The following is a 26,175-nucleotide window of genomic DNA, read 5'->3' as shown; positions in this document are numbered from 1 at the left end:
ACGAGATAAATGATTAATATTGATACCATTTCTGATTGCAACATTAAACATACTTTTAGCTTGTAAAAATGATGTTTTATGGATAATTAATGATATAATAGATTAGAAGATATAGCACTCTGGAGAAAATCAACTGTTTTGTACAACTTCATGAACAGCAACAACATGCTACATACATAGAAATTCTACCTCTGAAAGTAAGGAATTATTTTAGCTTAGTCCCGGATTATACCTTTTCAAATTCTATAGGCATTGAACTACACCACTCTGTAGAGACAGAGCTAATTCACCTCTATGGAGCTGGAGAAAATAAAGGGGTTTGAATCCTCATATTTACATTATGTCAAATTGTTAGTATGAGAAAGGAACTGAAACTGGGGGCCTTTGGTATAAAATAGATCCTAAAAATTTATCATCAATTTCTATCTCAAGCTGAGCATTTTTCCAAAAATATTAAAAAAGTCACAATACTACAATTCCATAAAATTGCTTGCTGAAGGTGGCTTGTCCAAAATCTAGTGAGTAAGAACACACCTCATTTCAGCAGACAAGCTCAGACAAAGGCCTTTTTGAACAGATGACAATAATAGAGGTAGTTAACTATTGACGTAATAGAAAAAGGCACAGTAATGTTAAAAAACCTGGTCAAAAAGTGATTTCTCAGCCAGAAGTTATCAGTTAAGTCAGCAATGGCTCCAGACTATTAAGACTGCCTTAAGTTTGAGACCAGTGGTAAAGCTGTCAGGAACATATGATCCCTTCCATGAGGTATTAGATTAGTGAGGGGTGGTAGAACTGCTATTATGAAGATTGCCTGACACTTCCCATTATAAGACATAGTCCTCAGTGGCTTATAACTAAAGCTATGTTTTTGTCACGGGTATTTTTAGTAAAAGTCACAGACAGGTCACCAGCAGTAAACAAAAATTCACTGCCTGTGACCTGTCCATGACTTTTACTAAAAATACCAGTGAATAAAAATTGGAGGGGGAGGGGCTGCCCAGGGCCCCGTGGGTTTTGGGGGAGGGCAGCCTGGCTGCTTGAGGCGGGGCCTGCAGGTGGCAGCGCATGGCCCAGGACCCCTGCAGGTGCTGGGGGGGATTAGCAGGGCTGGCAGACTCCCTACCTGGCTCCACATCTCTGTCGCCCAGCAGCAGCAGAGAGTTTGGGTGTGTGAGTGGGCAGGGGGTTGGGGCACAGGATGGGGTGAGGCGGGCTCTGGGAGGTGCTTACATGGGGGGCTCCCCGGAAGCGGTGACATCCCCCTTGCTCAGCTGCTAGGCGGAGGTGTGGCCAGGCAGCTCTGCACACCACCTCCACCCAGGGCACTGTCCCCGCAGTTCCCATTGGCCACAGTTCCTGGCCTATGGGAGTGCAGAACTACCTGGCCACACTTCTGCCTAGCAGCTGAGCAAGGGGAATGTCACTGCTTCCAGGGAGTCCCCCAAGTAAGCACCACCCAGAGCCTGCCTCACCCTGTCCCGTGCCCCAACCCCCTGTTCCCTTCACACACCCAAACTCTGCTATGAGGGGGGTGCGGTGGCCCAAGACTGCCCCAGCAGTGGCCGGTGCGACTGGCACAGGGGCTACCCGAGCTGCCCCTGAGCCAGGCACACCAGCCGCTGCAGAAGTCATGTAGGTCACGGAATCCATGACTTCCGTGACAAACCCGCAGCCTTACTTATAACTTTACCAAACTTTAACTGTTTGGGCTAAAGTTTTCCATGCCAATTGTCTGCCTCAGAGTGAATTTTTTGGGAAAGTTTTAGGCAAAATGGGTCAGCCACTTTAAAAGAATGTGACTAGGGGGAAAATAGGTTGTTTTGAGCACATTAATTCTGTCAAACTTTTATTTCAAAGCCTCTCGTGCCCCTCTGCTTTAGAGTGGCCTTGAAGTTTGGCAGTGGATGGCCTTTTTGTTAGGGACCTGCTTTTGCTGTCCTCTATGAAAATCCACCCAAATTTGGTCAAGTTTTAAGATTTTGACAAATCTGTTTGCACAACGCATACTTCTTAGATTATAGCAGCTAAATTCCATGAAGATTTAATCTGCACTGGTCACACTCCAGCCTAGGGATGAGAAGGATTTTCCCTACGATTGCAGCTCTGAGCTGCTTTAGACTGGAACCCAATGGGTTTTGGGCAAGACTGAGATTGGATGAATCCAGGTGGGAGTGAAGACTCAGAACGTAAGAATGACCATACTGGGTCAGACCAAGAGTCCATCTAGCCCAGTATCCGACAGCAGCCAATGACGGATGCTTCAAAAGAAATGAACAGGACAATCAAGTGATCCATCCCATTGTCCAGTCCCAGCATCTGGCAGTCAGAGGCCTAGGGACACCCAGACCCTGTTGTTGCATCCCTGAACATCTTGGCTAATACTCACTGGTGGAACTAGCCTCCATGAATTTATCTAATTCTTTTTTTAACCCAGTTATAGTTCTGGCCTTCATGACATCCTCTGGCATTGAGTTCCAAAGGTTGATTGTGCATTATGTAAAGTACTTCCTTTAATTTGTTTTAAACCTGCTGCCTATTAATTTAATTAAGTGATCCCTGGTTCATGTGTGGTGTGAAAGGGTAAATAATACTTCCTTATTAACTTTCTCCATACAATTCATGATTTTATAGACCTCTATCATATTCCCCCGCACTTAGTCATTTTTTTCTCAAACTGAAAAGTCCCAATCTTTTAATCTGTCCTCATATAGGAGTAGGACTGGCTAGGCAAGGAGACTGGGGACAATAAGCTGGGTGTTTGTGGAGTAGACAGGAAGCCCCAAGAGTGAAAACTTGGACTGGCTGATCAAAGAGACTGGGATGAAAACCTGAGGAGTGGAGACTGGAACTGGCTAGGTGAGGAGTAAAGGACTGGACTGTTAAACGTGGGGTGGGGAACGGATAGGACAGGGGCAGGTTGGAGGGGATGGGGCAGCAGGGATCACACTCAGGGGGAATGGGCAGAAGCTCTGTAATCACTAGAGCAGACTCCACTAAAGAGCTCAGAATGGAACCCAAGAATCCTGAGTCTCACCATTCTTCTCTTATCAGCAAATAGCTGGGAAACCCTCTGGCAAAATATTTTAATCTTTCCTCTAATACTGGTCCACACAGAATATGACAACCTACTTCTGCTATTAGTCACTCAGTTAGCTCAAGTGGAAGAGGCCTTTGTGGTGGATTTAAAGGTTCCAACTCTGCTGATGACCCATTTGGTGTCAGTATGACATCACATGATCAAATATCTTTTTCCCCAAATATTTTATTTTTTAACCTAGGAAATTATACACAGGAAAACTACATTAAAATAACACAATTAAGGTTACAAAGTCAATAAATGCCTGAATTAAAAATGAAACCCTGGGATAGTTTTTAATTACATCATCTAATATTTAGTTAAGTGCTTGATTTTGCCACCTTAATAATGTTCTTTTAACATAATGTTTAATACAAATAAAAACTAAGTCTATAAACTACTTTCTTTGAATCACCATTAATTTTTTTGCATTAGAAATGTATTATCTTTATTGTTTCCTATTTATCCAATGCAGATGTATCATCTCCAGGCTTTTTATATCACTAGAATGGAAAAAACTTGCCATGAAAGAATCCAAAATGTCTTTGGTCATGCAACTTTTGTTAAATCAAGTTAAATTTTCTAACCCCATTTGAGTTTGAACATATATTAGAAAAATATTAAATCCTTGGGGAAATTTAAGTATGTAGGTGGTTACAAACTGAAGAAAATAATGTTTTCTAAAAGAAGTTACAATACAAAATATAGAACATTTATCATTAAAAGCAACCCATCAGTAACAGAAGTCATACCTACTCCATCTAGTTTTATTTTGTACAAGGTTAACAGAAGTATTTTTAAGTTGACAAAATATTAGAAGTAATTATAAACACTAAATCTCTATATTTTGCTTGTAGGCGTAACAAATAGTTTATAGAACACTTAACTGCATAAAATTTGGCTGTTATATTTTTCTCTTTTTCTAGGAGGCAAAATAAAGCATACCTTGTCCCTGAAGGTGAGAAATATCCAAACCTTCCTTTAGGCGAATGACAACTACACCATACTGAATGTCAAAGGCATCACTGTAAAAGGGTAAAGAAGTTGCATTTTTGTCTTGTTCTCTTTTTATTTCTCAACAATCCCAATTGAGATTTTTCTCTTGGACTTAAGCTTCATGTACGTAAATTGTACTTCACAGATTTTAAGTCCCAAACTATTAAGCCACTTCAGAAGACTGAATACCATATGCTGAAGTGTAATGGACAGCAACTGTCTCCATTTCACTTCGTTTCTAATATTGCAAACAGTGATCAAATGAAATACAAACAAACCATTCTAAGCTCCATGGGAAAGGTGAAAGCGTGTGTGTAAAATTTAAATCCTTTTGAGCAGTACAGGACAATTCTTTTCACCAGAAGTCCCAAAATATTTTATAAGAGATCCCCTAACTTGACAAATTCCAGAGCAGTCTCTGAAAACTATAGGCACTGAAAGAAGTTTCAAAAATACACAAAGTAACAATTAATGAATGCAGTGTGCATGGAATTTAATGGTAACTATTTTTACAAATTATAGCATTCATAATAAAGAAGTCAGGTTTCAAGACAAGTTCTAGCTGACTCTGGTTTCCATTATGTGTAACTTACAGGAAAAAATTCTCTCCTTAAAAAAGGAAGGAAATTAAGAGAACAGACTTTGTTAATGAAAAATTAGGCTGTAAGTCTGATCACAAGTTAGGAGAGTCCAAATCAAAGTTCCAATAACAAAGGAGCTTACCCATATTGCACATTTTGTTTTTATTTGACATTAATATTTAGTATATAAAATGTCACAGCAACAGAAGACATCCAACCAATAACGGCAAACACTTCTTGAATCTCTGTTGCACAAACACCCTAAATATAGAAGGCTATTTCTTCCAACACAAGTGGATTCACAAGCTCACATGGAAATCACCAGACAATGTGACTGTCAACCAGACAGACCATGTATGTATATTTAAGAGATGGGCATCTTCTTTGAGGGATATCAGAGTTAGCAGAGGAACAGATGTTAGCTGAGATGGAAAAAAAAAAAAAAAAAAAAAGTGTATCACAGGCACAGAACAGTTCAAAGGCAAAGAAATGCAGATCAGATTCCAACTTGCAACTGTTCCAGTGTTTTACAGGACCAGACTAAAGAAAGTCTGGAAGACACATGGTCAAATTGGAAGATGGCAGGAGAAATAGTGGGCCACCAAAAGAGGGCAGAAGAAAGATGCATGGATTATATCTGGAACATGGGCAGTGACTGACTAAAAGAAAGTTCTGAAGGCAAAAATGTATCAGTGCAAGACAGGTAGAAATCTTTGAGGCTGATGCAAGATACAGAGAAAATTACAAAGAAATAAAAAGAGATGCAGGCAAAATAACAATGCCTGGGCTCAGGAGAAGGCTGCAGAGGCAGCAGCACAGAAGGGAGAGTACAAGCAGCTCTTCACAATAGTGAAAGACTTCCCAGGAAAAACCAGACTGTCAGAGGTCTCTCCATGGACAGATGCTGAAAATGCATGACAAAAAAATCTAGAGGCTTGAAAGAAGATTTCCATTCTATATTAAGTTGTTCACAACTGATGATCACGCACAGGGTCAAGAGAAATGCTAACACTAAGTTAGAAATAGCAGAGTGATCAACAACACCTGATGAAATTAAAGCCACCAGAGGCCTCACATCGGGGAAAGCTCCTGGGGTTGACAAAAGCAATAGCTGACCATCAATAATACCTACCCACATTGAAAAACAGCACTAGAGTACTAGATTTACTGAGGCGATTTCAATATTAATTATTTAAAAATGATGTTTGGGAATACCTGGAAACAGTTCATTGCTATTTCAAAGTATTCATCTAAAAACTTTGATTACACTCTGCTAGAGGTACAAGCAGTTCTTCAGATTATATATTCTTGTTTACTGTATTTGGTAAAAAGAACAGTTCTGCATTTTGTACTCACTGAAATAAATTGATATAGGTTTCCACATCCCTCATGTCAGCTTGTTTCCAATCTTTCTTAAATCCAACAACAAGAGTGTTTGGTCTCAATCGACCCAGACCAGCAGCCTAAGAACAAAGCCAATCAAGCATTTTTAAAATACTAAAAAGTATTATATTAACTGAAGGTAAAATAAGAAAAATGTTCTTACTTGCACAAAACAATTTTTTTAATAAAAGCTTTATAGTAGTAGAGTGAAAATATTGCATAATTATGATGCAATTTCAATATGCATGCTTGAAAGCGTAAAATATAAAATGCAAAAATGTTTGTACTCTTCTGAGGCCAAATCACCCATTAGCTCAAACAAAAGTGCAAGAGAAGTGTACCTGCATCAAGTACTGCCCCCCATCTCTCAAATCCTCTGCATGTACTGGTGCATAGAAGGCCTTCATTTTGTTTTTAATAAGCCACCGCTGATATCTGGCCAAGTCAGTTGACAATTCTTTAATGGCTTGTCTGCGAGGGCCCTTTAAAAAAATGTACTACTATTAGTCCAAAGTGCATTTTAGAATAATCACTACTGGTTATTTTCTGAAAAATAGATTTCCTTTGTACAGTTGCATGAGTGCATTGATAATTAACCCAAAATCAAATCTAATACACTTCAAGTTCAAAAGATATTTTTGTCACTTCAAAACAAGAGACCTATCAACACAAAGTAAAATTGACTCAGATGGCGATAATAGGTCTTCCTTTCTTAGATACATGCTTCCTGTGCTTTACTGGAACAAGAATTCTCAAGCTCCAATTGCTTCACCAACAGGCTTGTCCTCTGCCATAAAAACAAGGGTATTTTTGTTTTGTTTTTTTGTAGCAAAAAAATATAGATATAGGCATAGTTATAGGTTAAGTACACATCAGGTTTTGTGTGGCTTCTTGTGTCCCAGCAAGTTTAACTGAAATTGGTGATCTGCTTTAATTTCCATATAAAGATGCTAGTCTTCTCCCCAATGGCAGCCACTACCTTAAATAAACCCAGATCTCAGCCACTTCTGATGGGGTCCTGTGGCATGCAGTTGTTTCCTGCCAGATTCACAAATACATGAAGTAGTTCACAACAGAATCGGGTTAGTTAATCCTGGAGCACCTCAGATTACAATGGCAAGGTGAGAGGCTCAGCCACTCTGACAACTGCCTACAATTTAAACACATACTCCTTCCCCCCTATGAATCCTCCCTTAACATCTACAACTAGCTGGACCCTTTGCCAGTCTTTTGTAGTTGAGTTAATTTGACTCAATTACCATAACCCCTTCAAAACTCGCTGAACTTCCATCCTGCTAACAAACCCTCTTAATTCTCCAGTTTTTAAAAATCACTGCCCTTATCAGAATAGTAAAGTGTTCTGTTTAAAAACAGCACTGAAACAAAACTTTGAGCTTGAAGATTTTGACTCCAGTGATCTGAAGGGAGCACTAACCCAAACTGTGGGTATCTTTAGCTTTGGAGAAAAGCATCAAATACAAAACAAAATTTAAAAATAAAGATCTAAAGAAAATAGTCTAAATGTGGTAATTTACACTGGTATTTTTACAGAAACTCAAGAGAGTTAGGTGCCCAGTGCCTATTAAATTTCAATAGGATTTGAGTGCTTAAGTCCGGGCTCTGATGCTAAGAGCCAGGTGGGCAGCTGTGAGGAACCGCAGATGGATCCTCCACCTGCCCTGAGTGGGGGGCCTGGAGGGCACAGACACTGGGTGGGGGGCTGCTTGGGCCCCACACCCAGGTCAGGTGGAGGGTCCACTGCGGCTCCCCACAGCTACCCGCCCAGCTCTTATCGTTTACAGGCTGCAGCTCCGAGCTGTAGGGAGGCTGGGTCCCTCCACCTGCCCTGTGCAGGGTGCTGGGACACTGGGCATGGGGCTGCTCAGGCCCTCCACAGCTGCCAGCGTGGCTCTCCCCAACCTGGCTCCAGCTGGAGGAGAGGGGGGAGGTATGGCTCGGAGCCGCAGCCCAGCCATGGTAAGAGCCAAGCAGGCAGCTGTGGCAGCCCCTCCACCTGCCCTGGGTGTGGGGCGCGAGTAGCCCCCGGGCAGCTCCACAGGTTTCCCCCTTCCCTGTGGGTAAGCCAGCCGGGGAGCCACGGTGGACCCTCCACCTGCCTGCAGTGCAGTGGGGGCGGGGGGCGGGCTGAGAGCAGCCCCTGGCAGTGTCCCTGTCCCCCATGCTCCCTGCCCAGCTAAGGGCAGGTGGAGGGTCCGCGACTCCATCCAGGCTCCCCACAGCTGCCCCCGCGGCTGTCCCCAACCAGGCTTCTGCCTTAAGTTGGCATGTTATACTAAAGAAGTAAAAGCAAACTGGATAACACGGAAAGCAAATATCAACCTTATTTAGCCAAGCATGCTTTACCCCCCAGGATTAACAAATTGGAACACTGTTTATCTTTAAGCATCTTGCATCCAAGAATGTTCATTTTATAAAGTTACAAAATTATTCCAGGGGAGGAGAAAAATCTAGCAGTGATGTACATATTAACATTCTGAAGTTATCTGCTATGCTAGCATTTCTAAGGCTTGCACGAAATTACAATATACTTTGTGCTATTATGAAAGATAAATCCCATGAGAGGTTATCAATAAATCTCAGCTTCCAGAGAAGTGGGAAATTTGACACTTTACATTTGAGAATAATAAAAGTAGTTATGGAAAGAAACCAAGTTAGCTTATTTTTTTAAAATGCAGAAAAAATACTTACCATGTGTATATGACCACAGATCATCAAACCCACATTTTTTGTGAAAGCATGGACAAGATGAACCAAAGCAGGACGTGAGTTTGGAGCACCTGTCATAACAAGGCATTGAGGCCTAGAGTTTTAGATTTAAAAGAAGAAAAATTAGAATTCACTTATTTCCTTTGTATTGATAAAAACACCTTTTAAGTAATTTGCAACTGACTTTAGAATTGTGAAGATAAATATCTTCACAGATCTCAGGATTGCAAATGCATATATTTGGAGTGAGAAATGGGGGATATTAATTACATTATGGAAAATTTATGTAGCATTGACAACCTTTAACAACCATCAATTCTTTTTCCCTGCCTGCTTATTTCATCAGAAACTAATGAATGGCAATATCTATCTAAATCCGATACATTTCAAGGAAATATGTGGACAAATTGGAGGAAGTCCAGACAAGAGCCACAAAAATGATTCAAGGTCTAGAAAACATGACCTATGAGGGAAGATTAAACAATTTTTTCTAATTTTTTCAGTCTGGAGAAGAGAAGACAGAGGTGACATAACAGTTTTCAAGTACCTACAAGGTTGTTACAAGGAGGAGGGAGGTAAATTGTTCTCCTTAACCTCTGATGATAGGACAAGAAGCAATGGGCTTAAACTGGAGCAAGGGTGGTTTAACTTGGACTTTAGGAAAAAATTCTTAACTGTCAGGGTGGTTAAGCACAGGAATAAATTGCCTAGGGAAGCTGTGGAATCTCCATCACTGGAGATTTTTTAGAACAAATTTAGAACAAACCTTTCAGGGATGGTTTAGGTAGGGCAGGAAACTCGACTAGATCACCTCTTGAGGTGCCTTCCAGTCCTGTGATTCTATAAATTTAACTGAATTTGGTATATAAAATGTACAGAAACAAATATTCTTCAAACTAATAAGGAAAAATCACTCCGTTTATTTGTAACTTTCAGAGTCTCTTTATGTAAACAGTCAAGATGTTTAATAAAAAAGTTAAAATAAAGAAGTTCAGACATTAAAGCCCAACATTCTGTCAAGTTACTGAAGTGTCTGGCATGAGTGATGTGACCTGGCCGGTACTAAACCTGCTGAATAAGGAAGAGTGGATTGTAATTGAACAAGAAAACAAAAATATGAATGCCTATCAGCACAGGGGTCATAAGATCACTTGTCAACACCTTTCATTTTCCCTTTTATGGGGAAAAAGGGAGCACAGCACAAGCAGTAATGTTTGTTTTCTCTAACTTTCATACACAGAAACCCTGATGTAAAGATTTAGCTAGCCCTCATTTTGATAGCTATATTTATACAATCACTACATCCACAAACCAGCAAGCTTCCCCAATCAAAACAAGTAGGTAAGTCTCAGTCTTGCCAAGACATAACAAATGTCTGGGTGGGGGGGTTTTTTTTGGTTTTTCTTTTTGTTTAAAAGAACCAATATCAACAAGGGTTGTCAGTACAAGTCATTTTAATACCAAGGCAAGTCAGTCTTATAACTGACTGTTCTAAAAACCAAAACATTCTCTACCATAAACTAAGTAGCATTTGAAATAAGAAAAATTATTTCCTACCCTAGAAAACAAAATCATAAAAAGTATTTCCAATCCAATCTTAAAGGCCTGCTCATTAGCGGAAGTATGTTCACTCTTCACATTAACACAAGTAGGAAACCACTTTTGGAAATAAACGTTTGATCTAGGCAGTTAAGTGATAACTAAATTGATGTATAAAGTCAAATTCCACTGCCAAATTCATCCAGTTTGCATATTGCTGACAGTTACAAAATTATCTTAGTTTATAAGTTAAGAAGCCTCTTACATCTTCAGCAGTAACAAAGAATTTACAATCAAAACTCAGCTGCCAATTTTGTTGTTTATACACAATGCAAAATAGTAGCCAACTTATTTTTTTTAAGCTATATTAGCTCAGCAGTGATGACAGCATTTCAGTGAAGTAACCAGAAACTTAAAGACACAGGGAGAAATGTCATTTTAATATTTTATAAAACCATGTTCATGAGACTAGCAGGATTGCCTATTAGTATGGTAACTTAAGTTTTCAGTAGTTTATACCTTTGCAAAATTAACTGTCTGGGCTGAAATTTTCCACGTAAGGCTGATTTCCATCCCCATAACTAGGGAAACCTTCCACGTCAGGCTGATTTGTTCTGAAAAAATTCAGCCACAGCAGTGGAGTCATTTCCAAGAAAAAGGTTAGAGAAATCTATATTGTTTTCCTCATTTTGTTCCATAATAGTTACTCCACTATGGAAATATACTAATTATTCCAGAATAGTTTTCACATAAGGAACTATTCCAAAATAGCTATTGCAGAAGAGCTTGTTCCACAATAATTATTCAGGTCAGTTTTCCCATTATCCTAATCTTACCACCCTGAAATCACAGAGTATTTTCTCATTATATGCTCCCTTCACATATGGGCAGATTTCCAAGGAATTAGCAAAAATTCTGCATCCCATGGCTGCAAATCCTCCAAGATTGTGTTGCTGTTGCAGTCTTTGTCAAGAATGGACATGCTGCCAGAGGCAGGAGTAAAGGGAAGCTGAAACACAGCCTTGTGATGGATGTTCCTGTCCCAAGATCCAAGCATGTATTAGAATATCTGTAGACTTAGAGATTTAAAGCCAGACAGACAGTTTCATATAAAGAGTTGTGGATTCTGGAAGCATCAAAACCCTGTTTTGCTGAGTGCACAGTTTAGTGGAAAGAGATTTTTCTAACTTCTACACTATGCCTCCAGCATGAGCATATCTGTTACCTGAAATTTTTTACATGGTCTTCCACGCCTGTAAGACGAACAGAATGCTGCAATGCACTTAGGTAAGTCAAGGCTTGCGTAGAGGATCCCCAGTTCACATCTGTGGGAAGATTTGTTTTAAAAAATTTAATATTATGTCACAAGTTATTTTGACAAATATAAACCATTTTCTCAAACTAAAAATTCAGTGTCTGATTGTTTAGCTCCAACATCAACTGAAAATTAGATAAAATCAAATTAAAATTAGAGTATATTCCCACTGAAAGCAGGCTAAAGTAAACCCAGCTTGTGTTTAAGTTAAGGGAAAAAACCAGTTAAACTCTACTGTAAAGAGGATAATTCTGTAATCAAATCAAGTTTTCTAGATAACTAGATGTTTCATATTATACAATCAAATTTAGAACTTACTTAAACTGACCTATTTCAAAGAATTCTATGGTGTTTGACAAAAGCTATGAAATCTTTGTACAAATAGGTTTTGTAGCTATGCTACTCTACAGCAAAAGGAAAATTTAGCAAGGTAAGCATTAGTTTTAAATCAACAGGCAAACTAAATCTTGACGAAAAAACCTGGGTTAAGAAACTATCCTTTTAGATTATCACTGTTTAAGAGAAATTGAATGCCTACAGTGTAATGAGTTTACTAAAATTAAATAGCTATAGAAGTCTGGTCTTTCATGTTCTCATGCAAGCAGTCCAATTTTTATAATTAAAAATAACTACTAAGTAGAATTTCAATTCTCAAAAGCAGAGTGTGGACAAGTATGGGAGGGGGCTCAGGGCTGGGGTAAGGGCGGCATTTACCTGGGGGACGGGCTCCCACCAGCATGTCCCTGTGTCTCCTAGCCAGAGGGCTCTGCGCACTTCCCACTCCCACAGGCGCTGCCCACAAAGCTCCCATTGGCTGCGGTTCCTGGCCAATGGGAGCTGCGGAGCCAGTGCTTGTGGTGGGAGCAGCACGCGAAGCCCCCCAGCCACCCCTCCCTCTAGAAGCTACAGAGGGGCACGGAACTGGGTGGGGAGCCTGCGAGCTCCACCCTGCGCCTGCGGGGGCCCTGTCCCATCCCCCCAGAGCAGCCCCTCGGCCCAAGTTTTAGTTAGAGGCATACAGTAAAAGTCATGGACAGGCTTTAATTTTTTTTTTTTTTTTTTTTTACTACCTGTGACCTGTCCATGACTTTTACTAAAAAATACTCATGACTAAAATGTAGCCTTACTCATAACTCCTCCAAAATGCACACACTACTTCCTCTCAATTTATCTTTGACAGATCGAGTACATTACCTTTCGAATCTATATAGTTAAATGTATGTGAGATGCTTCTCTCTTATTTTGAGAATAGAGTTTATTCTGTAACTAACCATGCAAATAAAATTGTAAATTTAAAATACAAAAAAACACAACATTTAAACAAAAGTAAGTAATCAGAGTTTCTCAAATTTGCCCAGATTTTTTTTTAAATTGAAAATCACATACCTACCTGGTTTCTTGTAAGTGACATAAATATAGAGTCCAAGGACTATGACATATGTTAGCAATGCTGCCCACCAATTAATGACGAACATCACTATGCAGCAGAGAATCGCTCCAACAAGAGAAACCCACATATTGTAGTACTTAAAAGCAGGACGCCAACCTAATCAAAGCACAAATACGAAGTTAAAGAATTTGAGAGAGAGAAAGCGCGAGCATAAAAACATATTAAAAATTCTGGCACACATTTATCCTTAAAGCTCATCCAACAACTTCTTGCAATATTTCAAAGAAAGCTTCATCTATGTTATTAAGGACAGGAGCAGAAATGATTATATGACAAGAAGTATAGGTCACTTTTTAAAAGGTGGAGTTTGACATTATTTCTGTGCTAGATATTCCTAGCAGTCTGGTGAGTGGGAATATTTGGCACAGAAGTCCATACATTACTCAAGTTTGATTTTTGCTCTGTAGTATACCTTTAGAAGATGGTACAGCGTGAATCACAATGCAAATGACTGCATGCCATGTTAGTGGGTGCTATCCTTTCAGTTCCGCATTATCACTCCAGTTAAGCTAACTCGTACTACTAGCTAACTACTTTTAATGTTTTTATTTATTTGGATAAGAGCAACTCCTGAGCATTGAAAGAAAAAGGACAAATATCATATAGCCGACACATTCAGGAAGAAAGTGTAACTGTCAAAGAGAAGTACTGAGGTTGCCAGAGTTTGACACCATGAGTTGCTGACGGGCTGTTCAGAAAGAGGTATAAGGATCATCTGTTCTTATAAAGACAGCGGTGACTAATGGAGTGTATTTAGGCTTGGAAGCATTAGATTTTTAAAATCAGTAAATATCAGCAAACATCTATTTCACTGTACACACACAAACTGACAAAAATATTTCCACTGATTATCATCAAATGTACAGATAAGAAACACTGCTTGAGAATTTAGAGTTTGATGTAAGGATATTCATTTTTTGTGTATTTCAACATGATGTTGAGCATTTGTGTTTTAATGGTTAAAAAGTTTTATCTTTTTGAATCTGTGTCTACTGTCGTTAATAGTCTGACCCTTCCCCCAGATTCCTGCAACTGAAAATTTGAATTGATAAAAATTGAAAAATGCTTAAAACTCATGATTTTGCACAACTGACAAATTAAATAATATGCTTAAAAATAAACACTGATTTTATCCATATGAATTATGAAAACATAAAAATCAAATTCTGCCGAGAATATTAGTCTTTTAATATGGCTAACCTGCAAATACGGCATCATCATTTGTGATCTACACATATGCTTTCAGAAGTGAATATACCCATACAGATTGACGTACAGAAAATTCAAAATATGCCTGCTTATTTATATATGTAATTTAGCAGGCTCAATTGTAAATAGAAATAGAATTTACATATATATGTGGGCTTTCAACATATTAATTTCATCACTTGTGTGTATAAGCAATAGAATAAAAAACATGCGCACAAGGTTGCGCAGACACAAATCGAAGGCAACTTATTGAACTTTTATAAGTTTGGCCCCAAACAACAAAGTGAAGATGACTTTTTAAAAAAGGCTCCAACCTAAACTCAGTAGGCTAAAAACTGAAATAGAAATTCCTATTTATGTTGAATGCAATTCTTTTATAGGCATGGCATAGCAATACTTTTGTTACAGATAAAATAAAAATTGAAGCGTAACAGCTTCACTGCCCTATTTCTTGCGATTAGGGTCATCAATTTTTAAGCCCTGGGGCAAAAGAAACAAATAAGAACACCATAAGGAATTCTTTTCCTGAGGGGCAAGTAGTCTCTACAAACAGAATTTTTTCACCAGTATTGCTTAACTAAAAACTGAACAATAAAACTCCCTTCCCCCCAGCATCACCACATAATCCCAGTGACACCCAGCGTCAATGGGAGGGAATTAAAGGACAGCGAGTCCTGGTCCAATGTTTTGTTAGGAGAAACCATCACTCCTTCCTAGAAGGGCCTTCCTATCTCATTGAGGGCTTTAGTTTTCTTACGGCTTCCTTGTTCTGAGGCATAGCTCTTGACTCCATTCACCACCTGCTTAATGAGCCAGCGTTTCAGTCTCTCTCTCTATCTCCCCTCCCCATAACAACCAGGTGTGACCCTTAAGGCAGTTCCCTTAGAGACTGAGTCCCAGTCTCTTTGCCTAGTGAAGTTTTACTCCTTGTAGTTCAGGCCAGGATGAGGCATTAGCTGGGCACTCTCAGAGGTCAAGGAGATATGATGGGTATTCAGAACATTAGAAAATTCAAGCCAATTATTCAAGAACCTAAACATGAAAACAGGCAATGTCTATACACAGGGTTTAATTCGCACTGTGTTTTACATAATAAGCACTGACTGCATACACAGAGTCAATTGTTTTCTGATTCAATATGTATCAGTGTCTACGTGGCTGGGACTTTGTGCAATGATAGCAACAACAGTACTGCCAGAATGCTGAGGTATAGAACACCAGGAGCAAATGGACAGGTCTTGGCCTTGTGCCAGTATTTGAACTGGAAGGTGATATCTGTTCTACACGAGCAACAGAGAACACACAGATAGATAGGTCAGTTCTGGCATCATGCAAAGCAGCATGGGATAGCAGCGGGTAGCCTGCCAAGCTAATGAGAATGAGTGATGTGTGCACATGAACACAAGTTCACTGCATATTGAGTTAGTGGACTATAGAATACATATTAACTGACCAGTTAGTATGCTTTAAACCTTTGCATCATGTGGACATAGGTCATTCAAGTGTGTACTCAGTAATGTTAGTGTGGACTAAATCCTCCATGTAAACAAGCCCTTATGCTCCTAACTTAAAGCACCCATTTTGAAAATCCTGGCCTTAGTCCTTAAACCAGAGCTTTCAAAACAAACGGAGGAACAAAAATCGAAGTTCTCGTCACATTTTACATACTGCACCCACACACGTGGCTTAGAATTAGTTGTTGGAAAGCATATTAGGAGGAAAAGACATCTTACTCAGGTTCCCAAGCTGTGACAGCTACAACCACAAGCCTCCCATATGCATCCGACGAAGTGCGTATTCACCCACGAAATCTTATGCTCCAATACGTCTGTCAGTCTATAAGGTGCCACAGGACTCTTTGCCACTTTTACAGATCCAGACTAACACGGCTACCACTCTGATACAAGCCTCCCATAGTTACCAAAGAGGCTGCTTTAGTGTCAGCCTTAGGTAGCGGTTTGATTCGGCTAGTCTAGTAATTTTTCTAAGTTTATTTTATTAAATTCTTGAATTATTAAATTAATAACTTCTGTGCAGGAATACTTTGTTTCTACAGTAGCTTTAAAATGTGTTAAACCCCCAAATATGAAATTCCTACCTGGAGATTTTGCAAGTGAGGCATGGAATACAGAGAAATTAATTAAGGCATATGAAGCCAAGAAGAAGTTGGAGATTATTGGAGCAATGACATTCAATTCAGCTGTAAAAACACAAAGAAAAACAAATAGTTATTAAGCTTTTTATCAAACTGCTTTAAAAATCCCAGGGCCAAAAGTTTGCAACAAGGGCCTCCTTCTCTCTAGTGGAAACAGTAGATTTGTTAAGACATTTTATTTTAATTCAGATCTATATAATGGTCTAATACCATAAACTGCTCTAAACAATTTCTCTGCAATCATTTCAACTACTACAGAGAAGAAACAAAACACATAAAACTAAAATCTGCTTCAGAAATAGCCTATTCTGACACCAAAAATCACCATCACCCTTGTGTTTCCAGCCACACTCACTTTTTAAGGAGATTTCTAGAAAATCTGTTTTCTCAGTTCAAGAGTCCAAATATTAATATGTTCAATTATACCTTGATAAAGTCTAATCATTTACCTCTCTCTTCCTCAGACACAGTCAAAGAAATAAGTTTAGTCTCAGTTTTATTTTCTCACAGAATCACGATAAACTTTGAATTTAAATGTTTCAAAGCTTTCAATGTGAGTTACAATTCTTTGTGATCAATTAATGTGCAGCAGACATTTGTTTAAAATATTCGCTATTTAATTTGCAGGCACTCAAGGAGTACCAAAGTTGTTTGAAGTCAGATACTGTTTGCTATCTGACTACACTGTTTGCTAATTCAGGTTATTTACATTTTTTTCAAGAATTACACAATTAGCCCATGAATATTAAGTTTTCATTAGTCTGCAATAGTGTTGGAATGTGAGAGGGAGACAGATTGCAGTTTAACAGAGGTCTGTGGGAGCTATAACAGGTGAAATCATATACCTGTGGGCAAATGGAGAAGAATATTTGCCGACTCCCACATTAACAGAAGACTGAAGCAAGGCTATTACTGTTACTGCTGATGTGACCCTTTAATGGCGTATGCGTGTGCGGGCATGTGCGGTGCGGGGAGGGGATATCCTTCCTTCTGCAACAGTTGAGGCTGTCCCAAGAGTAAAGAGGGTCTTGGCAGATTCAAGTAGAGGTTTGGAATTTGAGACGCACCATCTAGGCTCTCTGTAACTCGTCTCAGTGCAACTGCAGACAGACAGAGAGGGATGCAGCCTCTGTCCTCCTCTGCACAGAGAAGAAAACTCACTCCCCTCCCCGCCCTTTTCCTTCTTAAAAGAATTAGGAGATGGAAGAGTAGGGCTCTCCTTTTCACCTGGATAGAAAGCAGTAGTAGTAGCTATCACTAGTCATTTCCCACGACCACAAAGGACTGAAATAAAAATTACAGCTGTTCAAGAACATGACACTTTAGACTACTAGGACCCTCTTCATTCTAATGAAACCTCCAGATCACATGTGGCAGCAGTGATAACTTGGTCTTTCCTTCCTCCAACAGCCCTCAAAAATGCAGAATAAGCAAGATGGGGAAGACGTAAGAGTAACAGCAACAGTTTTTAACATAAGCAGTCCTGGAAGGGGCTAGAGGATGATATGGAAGATCTTCTATCTGCCCTGCAAGGAATGTATTATTACCTGGGCTGGCCCCCACCTCTGGCAGCACCAGGAGAATCTTGCACTTCAGTGGTTCAGTGGAGAGCAAATTTTAAAGTCCTCTATTTGTGCAAGCTTGCCCCTTACGCAAGCATAGATTAGTGATGTTTTACTGTCTAGTATGTATGTATGTATGTATGTATGTATGTATTAAAAATCTGTAAATAAATATAAAAAGCTTTCACTTCATACAACAGCTCTCTATAGTAGACTAATGAATAAGAAGTCAATACAATAGGGTTGGGAAAGGATTAAAAGAAAAATCTGATTAGCTAAAAAGTCTGAATATTAACTGTTACCTTCCCCCACTAGTTGAGACTGAGGCCTTGTCTCCACTACCAGGGTAAGTTGACCTAAGTTACGCTACTCCAGCTACATGAATAACGCAACTGGCGTCGACATATCTTAGGTCGACTTACCGTGGTGTCTTCACTGCACTACGTCGACAGGAGATGCTCTCCCATTGACTTCCCTTACTCTTCTCAGGCAGCTGGAGTACTGGAGTCGACCGGAGAGCACTCTACTATCGATTTAGTGGAAGACCCACTAAATCAACACCAGCTGCATCGATTGCAGCAGCATCGTCTCCCCAGTAGTGCAGACAAGCCCTGAGATGAATCTGAAGTAACTTCCGATATGTGGGAGAACAATCCTCAAACCCCATCCACTGAACAGGTTTCCAAACAAGCCAACACCAAAAATTTTTAAAATAAAATTCTATCTCCAAGACTCCATGGACCCTGTCATCCAAGCATAAGACAGTACAGCATTTTACAGCACAAAAATTTTTTACTCCAATTTAAATTAACTAACCAATTAATATGAATCCAAGAGCAATCAAGAAAGTCAGAATATATCCTCGTAATGGTTCATTGTTCTTCCCATAGCCTTTAGCAAACATGAGAAGACCTGGATAGATATTGTCCTTGCATAAAGCCTAAGAAAGAAAATACAAAGTTAGCAAGGTTTAATTAAGATAAATTTTGCATGAGATACACACTAATGCATTCAATGAGGGCTAGTGTTGTCTCGTTAGAGCACGGGGTTGGGAGTCAGGACATGCTGACTATTCTTTACTCTGCCTTTGCATTACTGTGTGATCTTAGGGTATGTCTTCATTACCCGCCAGATCGGCGGGCAGCGATCGATCGATTTATCGCGAGAGGCGCAGGCAGAGTTGAAGGGGGAGCAGCAGCAGTTGACTCACCGTGGTGTCTTCACCTTGATAAGTCAATCTAAGTACGTCGACTTCAGCTACGTTATTCACGTAGCTCAAGTTGCGTAACTTAGATTGTTCCCCCCCCCCCCCCCCCCGTGTAAACCAGGGCTTAGAGCAAGTGACACCTTCCCATTCCTGAGTTTTCACCTCTATCAATACAATGAGGATAATATTTTCTCTTCTTTGTAAATCACTGACATTTGTCACGGAACAGCAGTAAAAAAAGTCACAAAATTAATCTTTTTTTTTTTTTTTAGTACTGAACCAGGAATTTCATCAAGATATGGAAAATATTCTCAAAGCTACTCTCTCTCTGCTTTACTGTAGTGCTTTTCTGTCAAACTTTCTTATCCTCCTTCGCTATCTGGCTTCCTGCTGCAGGGTTCATGGGTTTGGGGTTTTTGTTTGTTTTTGTTTTTAAGTGTATGGTATCCTCTCATGAGCCTCAAACATGAAGCATTCCTACAGTAACAAAACTGCAGTTATTACACACACACACACACACACACACACACAGATGGGTGGGGCATTATATTTAACTCTGGGAAAAAAAAACAAAAACACAAAACACAGAGCCCTTTATTACATACCTCAACACCACAAGCGAGGGGAAAAAATGTGTACCAAAACAGGACCTTTCAGCTCCAGCAACTAATCAAGTGTGAAGTCATTTATAAAAGATATACAATACCCATTTCACAGTCTTGCTGAATGTTTGGTATAAAAGTTCCCTGGGAAATAAGTTTTACAAACTCTACAATTTTACTCAGTTATTGTTACAATATCTTTAAGCATTCTGAATTGCAACTAACTGCCGTGCATTAGCTCCAGAAAGGAACCATCAGTAGATATGGAGGATATGCAACTACCAACAGCATTAAAAATTAATTTAGTGCTCACTAAAAGGAGTCAAACTACCAGCTTCTCTATCCACAGAAAAGGTACAGCAAAGAGCGGAATAAACCACTCCATATTGCCAAGCAACATTCCCTTAGCTCTGACCTAGTCGAACCACCAACAAGTGACAACCTCTTAACCAATTCAATCCATGGCCTCAATGCAAGGACGGCCAACACTATCACCACCTAAAGCAGTAAACTGAATACAAAACTCTGCACTGTTAAATAATTACGTCATCACTTACTGCATAGTAAACAACTCTGGGCTTAAGTCTTGGCAGGTAAAAGCTTTCCAATTTATCTTGAAATCTAAAACTTTAAGGGCCCTATACTCAGATGGAAGAGGCTGCGTATGATCAGCAGCACTACAAATCTGCAAAAGATCTCATTGTGGCAATATTTTTTCCTTAACTTCTAGATCAAACAAACATCATTAATCTTTGGTTGCTTCCTAACAGTTTACCTTTCTTTTCAACAATAGGACATTTTAAGCCAACCTTGAATATACCACTGAGCTGTGGTAAGCAGGATTCTTTCCCAAGCAAGTGTCAAGAGCTTCTGCAGAATTGAAACCTTCATTTTTTAGCCCATCTGGTTGCTAAAAAAATTTCAGGTCACATTTTGAAGGTTGTGTGTAGTGCTTTCTTCCAGAGAGTCTGTGCAGACAGGTCCATTGCCTCTGCTGCTGCTCATAACTTAAGGCTACGATTATGTCACGGAACCAGTGATTTCCACTGACCTCCATGACATTTTCTGCCCTGGGACTGAAGCTCCCAGCCAGCCCTGCCCACGCAGCTGCCCAACCGCTGGCAGGTGGACCCCTTGCAGCTGCCCAGTGGTTGCAACCATGGCCAGTGGCTGGGGGACCCTGCAGCTGTCAGTTGCCTGGGGTAAGGGCACCCCGCAGCAGCCCAGCCCCAGGGGTAGGTGGACCCTGGAGCTCACACCCACGACATTAGTAGGGAACACGGGAGCCCCAGCAGCAGTGGGTGTTAAACCCACCTACCCCTTTTGTCAGGGATATTTTTAGTAAAAGTCAGGGACAGGACACGAGCTGTTATTTTCCATGACCTGTCCCTGACTTTTACTAAAAATATCTGTGACAACTCAGCCTTACTTAGAACTTTGTCACACTACAACAGAGTGGAAAATGACCACACTGTTGTCAGTTTTAACTGCTGCTATTCAGAGTCCAGTGGGCAGTGAAACTGTTAAGAATGAAGTCAAATTGAGTCTGTTGCTTCTTGGCAAGCTTTGACACCAGCAGAGGTGGGCACTGGAATGAATCACTACAGAGGAATCTCAAGTGATATGAATCAAGACACTAATACAAAAGCTCCCTGTTCCCAATATTCCAGTTCCAAAAGAACTGATTCAAGTTCTTTTGTTATGAAACAAAGACATAATATAAGCTTACCTGAAAAATCTTAGGTGCACTCACTAAAGATGCCAATGCGGAAGAAAGGGTGGCTGAAAAGATGCCAGCAGAAATCAATGGTGCAAATCCTGATACCATGCTCATTACCTGAAAGCAGGATATAAACATTTTAATTTATTTTACATGTACCAAACAGAATGGACTGAACAAACATCTCCCTCTAAATAAAACAATTTTAATAAAAATAAACTAAAATTATGTATACAAATGTTTAGTTGAATGCCTTCAGAACTGTTACAATTCACTCAACACTGTCTGCAGAATTTTGTCTCTTACTTCTGCAACTCCTAGATTTTTTCAAATACCATTTACCGTTCAAAGTATGGAGAATATTACAGGACAGTACACGCTGGCTTTTTTATTCCAACTCAATTTTTTTTTTTTAAAGTCATATGTATGATTTCTTAAAACAGACTGTTAGCTGCTCTGTTCAACCAAGTCTGAGCTCTACAGCTAGAGAATCTGGTGGGTCAAATTTATCTGCATACCAATCTTAAGTGCATCAAAAAATGTCTCATTAATGGTCTAAGGAAAGAATTCACTTTCCTATTAGTTACATCAATAAGAGCAATCATAAGCCAAAAGAGAATGCAATTTTAAGAGAAGTATTTTAGCTGTTTGACAAAATACAGTATTTTGTAAGGTTTGGCTTCAAGCATAGAGATGTTGTCCGTTTGACAGAAATTTCTGATACCTAACATCCTGAGGAAGAGAAAGTCGCATTGTTGAAGAGCTCTCCCTAATATCAGTCTCAGATTTTAGACTGTGGAAGCTACACCTGGAAGGTGACCAGCACCTGGAGACTGAACCTCTTAAAATTGATAAATAGGGAAACTTTCAGTTAGACTCTTCCTCATGGAAATTATCCCCACCCTTCTCAGGAAGATCATCCCTGCTTACACAGCTGCTAGAAGCTAGGGGGAAGAACTGTTTAAAAGGAAGAAGGTTGGTTTGTGGAAGGATACCTGTCCGTAAGACTGAACAAACGGCCTTTTCCACCTAAGGCTAGAGGAACACGCAATTAGCAGAAACAGAGAAGACACTTAAAAAAAAAAAAAAAAAAAAAAAGAGGGCCCAGGTGCTGTATGGGAAAGAAATCAAGTGGTCATAGTAGCTAATAGAGGAGTGTTATGACTAGCAGTAGCAAGCAGTTAGGCACACAAATCCCCACCTCATATATGGAAGGCCAATAGAAAAAAAATGCCAAAAAATTACAGGGAAATCTGACTGAGGAGCGAAAGAATTAGAGCCTCACTTATATGGCTTGAGAGAGAAAACCAAGCAGAACTAAGAAAAAGCCTTAGTCCTGTGGTACTTAAACTTGGATGGAGGAGAAAGTATAAATTCAGGCTTCCCCTTTCTCCTGAGAAATAAGAATAGAGAAGGAAAAAACAAAAACCACTCCCCAAAGGTCTGATTTCCTAGGGCTCTGGGTCTGTTATTTGGTGGAAAGGGGAAGGAAGAGAAAATGAGAATCCCTAAATGTCAATGGATCTAATACTTAGTTTGCTGGAGGAAAGAACAGTGCTAACGTGGCCATGAGATCCACTCCCAGTTGCTGGTGTTCATTAGAGCTTCAGCAATCCAGTGTTTTAACTATATGAGGTCCAGTCTGACAGAGGAGACAAAAATTATTCCCCTCCCAGGTCCAGGAGCATGCAATATCTGTGGATGGTCTAACATTTTCTTGCAAACATTTATTTCATAGATTCTAAAGACCAGAAGGGACCACTGTGATAATCTAATCTGCTCTCCTGCATAAACACAGGGCATAGAACTTCCTTGAAACAATTCTTGTTTGAACTAGAGGATTTATGTTAAAAAAAAAAAAAATCCAATCTTGGTTTAAAAATTGTCATTGATGGAGAATCCACCACAACCTTTGGTGTATTTTTCCAATGGTTCATTACCCTCGCTGTTAAAAAAAAATTGCACCTTATTTCCAATCTGAATTTGCCTAGCTTCAGTTTCCAGCCATTAGATATTGATATACCTTCATCTGCTAGATGGCATCTTCAAACATTTGTTCCCCATATAGGTACTTACAGGCTGAATCACCCCTTAACCTTCTCTTTGTTAAGCTAAATAGATTGAGTTTATCATCATATGGCACATTTTCCAATTCTTTTAATCTGTCTCGTGGCTCTTCTCAGAACCATCTCCAATTTATAAACATCCTTCTTGAATTGTGCACTTTGGTAAGTGCCTCTAATTAATCTTCCTTCTTTTTGTCTTTCAATTCTTCCATCTTTCTTCAAAGAAATAGGGCTAGAAATAAAAGTAGTAGAGGACCAAGCAAAGATTATACTTTCAGGAAAGGTGGCCAAAAAAAAAAAAAAAAATCCCCAAGAATACAGCCTAGAATTTTATCAAGAGAGTGAGGAGCATGTGCACCTCTCTGCTTCCTAGTCACTGCAGCTAGAATGCTTACTGGGAGATAACTTATGTCCTAGTATGGTAAAAGAGGGAATGTATAACAAAACTTCAGTACCTAATCAGGAAGACGAGTAAGGAGATGCTACCAGGATGTTACCTAACAGAAGGCTAGACGATTACCAGAATTTGTTTTTAGTTAGGCAAATGCTACTCAGATTAAAATAAAGATGTGATAGTTATTACAGCGCGTTAAAGATAAAAACACAAAAGATAGCAAACAAGGTAAAACTCAATAGTATTTACAGCTGAAAAGAAAGGAGTAAATCTAAAGACACACACTCTGGTACCATGTGAGAAAAATAAACTATTGCTAGCTCCATATATCCTCAATGCAAAGGATTCTTTTTCAGTAAATTTAAGTTGTTTGTTAATTGCACTAACTATGCATTATGATTGCTTAAACAGATTGTTAGTGACCAACAGTTAGTCTTTACCCAATAGCTGTATGATGTCTAACATTTTAAGTTTGCAGTTTCAACTTAGTTCTAATAGATCAAGCATCTACATTAAATAAATAAAGAGGCCATCATCACAATTAGTATACTGTTTGCAATCTCAGACAAATAAGGAATATTTTCAATGAATAGGTCATGGAAAAGAAATCTGCCCATAGTTAGAAATAATTCTGTGTTAACATGTAATCTTTCCATTTGTAGATGAATATAATATATATCCTCCTGTGACATGACTGCTTAATGGAGGATTTCCAAGATGCAGTGCTGTTAAATCAGCCATCTTTCGTGTGCTGCCCTTGAAATCTTCAGATTGTACCAGAGGTCTGGCATTTTGGCTGGATCTCAAGTTACTCTCCAGTATATGGCCACAGTTTGGTAAACACAACAGCTTTTTCCTTCCCCCAAGAGATTGCTTTTCTACAGGAGCTCATTTATATATTTCTTTCATTATAGTGGGTCATACAATACTTCTAAACAAGAGATATAACAAACAGCTAATTTCATTCCAATGGCTCTTTATAATACAAAGATTTTAATAAACTCTTTTGAAATTCTTGTTAATTATGGCAAAGATGCTACTTTAAAGGCCTCTTCAGTCATGACACCTCACAAAAAATTACAAGTGACAATGTAAACAAGTCAGGAAATTTTTGTCCTGTATGTTCTCTCACACTGTTATACAATAATGCCTAAGGAAACTAAGATGTGAAACTACATATTTAAGAATTGTTACAACTTAACACTGGAGCTACTGTTCTGTGCATAAGACAGACTGAGACCAGTTGAAGACAGACAGACTATTGTACCTTTGATAACATCTTGAAAATCTGATTGGCATTTTCAGTCACTGGGCGAAACCCAACATTTGTACCTTTCAAACACAATATCAATGTCAGAATGAGATCATTCATCACTTGCACTGAATGAATACTTTTTTCATCCTAGAAACCTTACCCTTGTTTAGTGACCAGGGGAGCAGTGGGGTGGGGAAGGAAATCTGTTTCAAATTTTAACACTGTTTGTGTCCAAGTGTACCGATTGTTTTTACATTCATAATTTATGATGAAGACTAGAAACACCTCCCATAATAGTTCACTGTTTAAAGGAAGAAATGAAACCAAAAAAATCTTCATGCATTGTGCATATTTTAATGTTCACTTATCAGGTATGTTTTATATATAAGCATGTGTTAATTATAGCTATACGTTCTTGAAGTTCAAATATAATTTGATTATAAAGTAATGAAACTGCCATGCTCCCACAAGTCATAAGATTACTGTAAGTGTCATTACTTGCTTTGGAAGACACTTTAGCTGTTATGAAATTAGAAAAACTTGGTTCTAGAACACAAATTATCACTGATCTCAGAAAATGGAGTTTAGGCATTGGATTGCACGGAAAAGAAAGCTGATGGAATAAATATTGCAGCAAATGGGTTAGAGAAACAATAGAGGATTTACAGATGTGAGTTTCTACATTATAGAAAAAAGATTAAAATAATCATTTTATTAAAGATCAAGTATCTCACTTTTGAAACTCCAATATATTTACTGGTAAGGATGACAGAGAAGTCTTAAACATATTGAAAAATGATTGCTGATATATTAGCAAATTTATTAATTTTCCTACTGTATTACTAGGCACTTTGAATTGTCTTGAAATATTCAAATTCTTGTATGTAAGGGATGAAGCTGTACACCACATGTGATTGGGATTCAGTTTATTTACC

At 39.1% G+C, this 26,175-nt stretch overlaps 1 protein-coding gene across 3 annotated transcripts in view; it reads right to left on the bottom strand.

Annotated features, from left to right (window-relative positions):
* The window catches only part of SLC12A2 (solute carrier family 12 member 2), a 101,243-nt gene that overhangs the window by 14,695 nt on the left and 60,373 nt on the right, over nt 1-26,175 (bottom strand). For all 3 annotated transcript variants that reach the window (XR_012639584.1, XM_074953065.1, XM_074953066.1), the window contains exons 11-19: nt 21,535-21,642; nt 18,813-18,936; nt 16,378-16,479; nt 13,011-13,166; nt 11,531-11,630; nt 8,749-8,860; nt 6,381-6,521; nt 6,013-6,119; nt 4,025-4,104 (exon numbers count right to left, since the gene is read on the bottom strand). Coding sequence is in view for 2 of the 3 variants with exons in the window: in XM_074953065.1 (XP_074809166.1) it covers nt 4,025-4,104; nt 6,013-6,119; nt 6,381-6,521; nt 8,749-8,860; nt 11,531-11,630; nt 13,011-13,166; nt 16,378-16,479; nt 18,813-18,936; nt 21,535-21,642 (1,030 nt within the window). In the remaining variant the exon portion in view is untranslated. The remainder of the gene's footprint in view (nt 1-4,024; nt 4,105-6,012; nt 6,120-6,380; nt 6,522-8,748; nt 8,861-11,530; nt 11,631-13,010; nt 13,167-16,377; nt 16,480-18,812; nt 18,937-21,534; nt 21,643-26,175) is intronic.

Source organism: Natator depressus, chromosome 5, assembly GCF_965152275.1.
Source record: "Natator depressus isolate rNatDep1 chromosome 5, rNatDep2.hap1, whole genome shotgun sequence".
Classification (NCBI taxonomy): Eukaryota; Metazoa; Chordata; order Testudines; family Cheloniidae; genus Natator; species Natator depressus.
The sequence above is the reverse complement of the archived record's forward strand: the minus strand, read 5'-3'. Positions and strand labels throughout refer to the sequence as shown.